General features: G+C 42.8%; 1 protein-coding gene across 1 annotated transcript in view; it reads left to right on the top strand.

The window, feature by feature from the left end:
• Nucleotides 1–6,837: 6,837 nt before the first annotated feature.
• Nucleotides 6,838–7,187, top strand: part of LOC138365505 (WAP four-disulfide core domain protein 2-like) — a 194,179-nt gene continuing 193,829 nt past the window's right edge. The window contains exon 1 of the mRNA XM_069325792.1: nucleotides 6,838–7,007. Within this exon, the coding sequence (XP_069181893.1) occupies nucleotides 6,972–7,007 (36 nt within the window). The 5' untranslated portion in view covers nucleotides 6,838–6,971. The remainder of the gene's footprint in view (nucleotides 7,008–7,187) is intronic.

Here is a 7,187-nt window from a genome sequence, read left to right as displayed (position 1 = left end):
AGGCTTTCTACAAACACTTCTATTCAATACCCATTGTTTGTGTTCTGTCTTGTGTTGATACTTTTAATACCCTATTAATATCCCCTCTTGTTCTGTCTTGTGTTAATGCCACATCACCCCTCCCACCTCACTCAAATGTAGATATAAAATCGGAGATACGTAAGTTCTAATCAGTTGTGTATTTGTGAACTAAAGTCTTTGAAAATGTAATAAGTTTTACGAAACGCGCCCGTGTCGCGTCAGACTAGAAATAAAAATGAATTTTGGAGAATTGATTTTTGATTTACCTCCAACAGTGAAGCGTAATGTACGAAAGATTGAGAAAATTCGTGTTAGAATTATTAATCTTACTTTTTCGGTCATATTTAATAATATATATATATATATATATATATATATATATATATATATATATATATATATGTTTCATTGAATATGACCGCATATTCTGTATTTATTATTTTCTGGTTTAGGGCTTCTATCCCTCTAACTATTTTCTTAGCATCAGGGCTTAATTGAAATAGGAGTTCTCCAAAACTCATTTTCGTACTTTTGAATGGAGCAACGTGAGTAGAGAGTTTGAAAGAGTAACTCAGGTATTGGTGAACAACGGATATAGCAACGCGGAAATAAACGCTGCTATAAGAAGACACTTGGACCGTTGGTATAATTCAGAACCTAGAACAGAAACCACAACACCCCCAATAAAATTATATTACAAATCAACCATGCACAGTGAACATATAAAAGAGGAAAGAATAATGAAAGAAATAATCCGTAAAGGAGTAAAAAGCACTACTCCTAACCAAAACATAAACCTGATAATATTCTACAAAACCAAGAAGACTTCCGAACTCCTTATCAAAAACAGCCCGAAGCCGACGGAGAACCCTCTACAGCAGTCAAGCGTTGTATACATGTACACTTGCCCCCACGAAGGATGTAACCTTCAATGTAAGTACATAGGTATGACGTCGACCAAGCTGACGAGGCGTTTGACATGCCATCTTCAATCTGGTGCCCCTAGGAATCACATGAGACAAGCCCATGACATTACTCTAACAAGAGAAATGTTGAACAAGAATACTTGCATAATAGACAAAACCCAAGATTCAAGAAGATTACAAATTCTTGAGGCAATTCACATAAGAATAGAGCGACCTACCATGAACACCCAAATCACGGAACTATTTACTCTACCCACCATGAGAGTAAGGACAAGACAAGAACATATCGATGCCAACACAGAAGACAATGTCCAACATAACAGGCCAATTACACTGGATTAATCTTTGTGTTTGGATAGGAGATGCCTCGTATGGGCCAATAAGCCTTCTGCAGCCCCTATGTTTATCCCTTATGTATCCCCCCATGTTTTCACCTTCATTGTATTATCACCTGACCTAATGCGGGTATAAAATCAACTAGTATTGTAAGATCTGTTCACTTGAGAATGAACCATGGAGGTTCGAAACGTCGTGCAAATTATACAAATAAGTGTAATACACTCTATAGTAAATCACTTCTTTTCTTCACCTTAAAAGTACGAAAATGAGTTTTGGAGAACTCCTATTTCAATTAAGCCCTGATGCTAAGAAAATAGTTAGAGGGATAGAAGCCCTAAACCAGAAAATAATAAATACAGAATATGCGGTCATATTCAATGAAACATGTTTGAAAGAAAACCTGCTGCCAGTATACACCAATATATATATATATATATATATATATATATATATATATATATATATATATATATATATATATATATATATATATATATATATATAATCTTTGGACAACACCCACCAGTGGGACTGTCCAAAGTTGTCCAAAGTTGCCTAATACCGGCAACTAAGTTGTCCAAAACTACCGGCATCCTAAGTTGTCCAAAGATTATTAATCTTCACTTGTGGTTTATGCAAGTATAGGCTTATATATATATATATATATATATATATATATATATATATATATATATATATATATATATATATATATATATATATATGCTTGCATGCAACATGCACCAACAATCACAAAAACAGTGATCTAAGTATGTGGAAACTATTTCAATGTTTTTGTGGTTGTTGGTTACATGCATACCAGGATACCACGCGTCGATGATGTCCAGTCTTCTTCCTCAGTCCTGATCTTAAACCCTTCGTTTCTTATTTTATCTCTGCTTTAGTGAAATTCTTTACAGCTACGTCTTCATTTTCTTAGAAAATATCATAGTAAATAAGTGCCTCCCTACTCCCTCATCTTCCAACGGTGAGCTTAAACTATCGGATAGGCTGTTTGGTATCCAGAATAGTGCTTGAGAAAAGTTTTTAATTTACCTTAATTAACAGTTCCTAAATGTTATAATATGTTGAGAAGATGTAAGTATGCGTTTCTTCAAGTTATATCTCCTAAATGGAACTACCCTATGATGGATTACTGTTGTACAGCTATGAGGTCAGCCTTCAGGCACTATGAGGCCAGCCTGCAGGCACTATGAGGTCAGCCTTCAGGCACTAGGAGGCCAGCCTGCAGGCACTATGAGGTCAGCCTGCAAGCACTATGGGGTCAGACTTGAGGGATTATGAGGTCAGCCTGCAGGCACTATGAGGTCAGCCTGCAGGCACTATGAGGCCAGCCTTCAGGCACTATGAGGCCATCCTGCACTGTTAGGTAATATAACCACTTACTATAGACAATGTTAGGTAATATAACCACTTACTATAGACAATGTTAGGTAATATAAGCACTTACTATAGACAATGTTAGGTAATATAACCACTTACTATAGACAATGTTAGGTAATATAAGCACTTACTATAGTCAATGTTAGATGATATAACCACTTACTATAGTCAATGTTAGATAATATAAGCACTTACTATAGTCAATGTTAGATAATATAGGCACTTACTATAGACCATGTGTAGACAATAAGGGACACCCAGCCACACTGAGGGTGAGGTCTCAGACTGGCGAGGCGTCACCAGTGGAGACTCACAGGCTGCTCTGTGGGACATATATAGTTTATACGGTTATATTTATATCCTCAGGATTTATATATATCCTTCATATATATATATAGCCTATGGATATATTTATATCTACAGAATATAAATATATCCTTCATATATAGCCTATGGTACTCCACTGGTGACGCCAATCTTGGACCTTTCCTGGTGCTGATGTATGTAAATGATCTGCTAGAGCAGGGGTCTCCAAACTATGGCCCGCGGGCCACATCCGGCCCGCCACATAATTTCATCCGGCCCTCCAAACAAATCCCTGTGTGGTGGCCTTGAAAAAATAATTATCGTACGAATGGCATCGCAGAATTATTCAAAGCTGGGGCTGCTGACTGGTGGCGCTCAACCCGAGTCAGTTTTCCTCTCTCTCGATAGTGTGACGCACAGATACTAATACTGGTAGGTATGTGTTGTGCATTACAACCAATCAGTTGTGTATAACTGTATATTGTGGGGATGGAGGGCGAGTGGGGCTTCGCTGCTTCCGTTTCAGGGAGCACAAACACTGTACAATATTCTTTTCTCTGTACTTTGACAATGCCTTTATCTTAGTTATACAAAATAGCAATAATACTATTGTAGCCAAAAATATTGCATGTTTAAAATAGTTAAAATGGTAACCATTAAGTTTATCAACGAAAGCTGTTGCCATAATATTTACCACTTTATAATAATATGCTATGCTTTTTAACACCACATACAAGCTGTTTTTTTCCTGTAGAATTTATTTCATTTATTTTACCCTTATGTTTTCAGATATGGAAAAGATAAAGAAAAGAAAAGTGGACAGTGAGTGCTGTCGGTTCAATGACGAATGGAAGATAAAGTACTTTTTTGTGATAGCAAATGATAAAGCTTTATGCATAATATGTAGAGACAGTGTTGCTGTTCTGAAGGAATTCATTTTTTATTCCTCCGGCCCACATAAATATGGGAAATATATAATGTGGCCCATACATTGAAAAGTTTGGAGACCCCAGCACTAGGGGAAACGGGGAACATTAAGTTCCTCTCAATGTTGGCTGTTGATGCTAACATTTTGAGGAAGATTACGACCAAGGAAGATAGCAAGACGTTGCAAGATGACCTAGAGCTCACTGCAGGAATGGTCCAACAAAAGGCTACTTATTTTCAACCCAACTAAATGTAAGGTAATGAAACTAGGTGTAGGGAACAGGCGGGCAGACATTGGATACCGAATGGGAACAAAGTCCTACATGAAACGGACAGAGAGAAAGTGCTAGGAGTAGATATCACGGCGAAGATGTCTCCTGAATCCATCATCAGGAGTATAACATCAGCAGCTTATGCGAGGCTGCCTAACATCAGAACCGCCAATTAAAAACTTGTGTAAGGAATCATTTAGATGCTTGTATCCTTGTATAATACATATGTCAGGCCAATCCTGGAATATGTTATTTAAGCATTGAGTCCATATCTTCTCAAGCACAAAACGAAGCTGGAGAAGGTTCAAAGGTATGTCACTAGATTAGTTCCGAAACTAAGAGGTATGAGTTACGAGGAAAGGCTGCGTGAATTGCACCGCACGTCGCTCGAAGACAGCAGAGTTCGGAGAGACATGATAACAATGTAGAAAGTTACTAGGGGAATTGACAGGGTAGATACAGACAGATTATTTAATACGGGAGGTACACGAACAAGGGAACACAGGTGGAAACTGAGTACCCAAATGATCCACAGAGACATTAGAAAGAACATTTTCAGTGTAAGAGTAGTATGCAGATGGAATGCATTAGGCAGTGATGTGGTGGAGGCTGACTCCTTACACAGTTTAAACTGTAGATATGATAGAGCCCAATAGTTTCAGGAATCTGTACAACATTTGATTGACAATTGAGAGGCTGGATCAAAGAGCCGAAGCTCAACCCCTGTAAGCACTACTAGGTGAGTACTTAATAACAACACTGTTATTTAAGCACTGTGAGGAGGTAAGATAAACACTGTAGGCACTGTTAGGTAAGATAAACACCGTAGGCACTGTTAGGTAAGATAAACACTGTAGATACTGTCAGGTAAGATAAACACTGTAGATACTGTTAGGTAAGATAAACACCGTAGATACCGTTAGGTAAGATAAACACCGTAGGCACTGTTAGGTAAGATAAACACCGTAGGCACTGTTAGGTAAGATAAACACTGTAGATACTGTCAGGTAAGATAAACACTGTAGATACTGTTAGGCAAAACACGTTGATTTAAGATAAACACTTCCCCTAGATACTGTTAGGTAAGCACTGTGAGGTAATTTAGACAATTATCTTAGACACTGTTAGGTAAGAACGTTGGGGTAAGAGAAACACTTACCTTAGCTACTGTTAGGTTAACACTGTGAGGTAAGCATCATTAGGTAAGGTGAGCACTCTCAGGTTAATATACAACACCGTTCAGGGAAACTCTAACTGTTGTCAGAGGTCACCTTGGAAAGTCGAGGGAGGGGGGGGGGGGAGTCGGGGAGGGCTGTACTGGTTTGTTGAAGGGGGGGGGGGCGTAGTGGGTGGGGGGAGTCGGGGAGGGCTGTACTGGTTTGTTGAAGGGGGGGGGGGCAACAATATATGTCTTCCAACACCAGATTTGCCGCACTCCCGCCTCTGGTCAGTCGTGTCCACCTCCACCACCCCAGCAGTCGTGTCCACCTCCACCACCCCAGCAGTCGTGTCCACCTCCACCACCCCAGCAGTCGTGTCCACCTCCACCACCCCAGCAGTCGTGTCCACCTCCACCACCCCAGCAGTCGTGTCCACCTCCACCACCCCAGCAGTCGTGTCCACCTCCACCACCCCAGCAGTCGTGTCCACCTCCACCACCCCAACAGTCGTGTCCACCTCCACCACCCCAGCAGTCGTGTCCACCTCCACCACCCCAACAGTCGTGTCCACCTCCACCACCCCAGCAGTCGTGTCCACCTCCACCACCCCAACAGTCGTGTCCACCTCCACCACCCCAGCAGTCGTGTCCACCTCCACCACCCCAGCAGTCGTGTCCACCTCCACCACCCCAGCAGTCGTGTCCACCTCCACCACCCCAACAGTCGTGTCCACCTCCACCACCCCAACAGTCGTGTCCACCTCCACCACCCCAGCAGTCGTGTCCACCTCCACCACCCCAACAGTCGTGTCCACCTCCACCACCCCAGCAGTCGTGTCCACCTCCACCACCCCAACAGTCGTGTCCACCTCCACCACCCCAGCAGTCGTGTCCACCTCCACCACCCCAACAGTCGTGTCCACCTCCACCACCCCAGCAGTCGTGTCCACCTCCACCACCCCAGCAGTCGTGTCCACCTCCACCACCCCAGCAGTCGTGTCCACCTCCACCACCCCAACAGTCGTGTCCACCTCCACCACCCCAACAGTCGTGTCCACCTCCACCACCCCAGCAGTCGTGTCCACCTCCACCACCCCAACAGTCGTGTCCACCTCCACCACCCCAGCAGTCGTGTCCACCTCCACCACCCCAACAGTCGTGTCCACCTCCACCACCCCAGCAGTCGTGTCCACCTCCACCACCCCAACAGTCGTGTCCACCTCCACCACCCCAACAGTCGTGTCCACCTCCACCACCCCAACAGTCGTGTCCACCTCCACCACCCCAGCAGTCGTGTCCACCTCCACCACCCCAGCAGTCGTGTCCACCTCCACCACCCCAGCAGTCGTGTCCACCTCCACCACCCCAGCAGTCGTGTCCACCTCCACCACCCCAGCAGTCGTGTCCACCTCCACCACCCCAACAGTCGTGTCCACCTCCACCACCCCAACAGTCGTGTCCACCTCCACCACCCCAACAGTCGTGTCCACCTCCACCACCCCAACAGTCGTGTCCACCTCCACCACCCCAACAGTCGTGTCCACCTCCACCACCCCAGCAGTCGTGTCCACCTCCACCACCCCAGCAGTCGTGTCCACCACTGTAACAGAAGCCATAATGAAGCTGCTGCAGTTGACAGTTGTGTTGTTTGGGGTGAGTGAAGGCTTTAGTAATTTTTTCCTATTACAACAAGCAAGCAGTTATGTATATATATATATATATATATATATATATATATATATATATATATATATATATATATATATATATATATATATATATATATATATATATATATATATATATATATAAAGATTAATCAAGCGTAGTGAG

The sequence above is a fragment of the Procambarus clarkii genome, chromosome 17 (assembly GCF_040958095.1).
Source record: "Procambarus clarkii isolate CNS0578487 chromosome 17, FALCON_Pclarkii_2.0, whole genome shotgun sequence".
Taxonomy (NCBI): Eukaryota; Metazoa; Arthropoda; class Malacostraca; order Decapoda; family Cambaridae; genus Procambarus; species Procambarus clarkii.
This window is presented reverse-complemented; position numbering and strand designations above follow the sequence as displayed.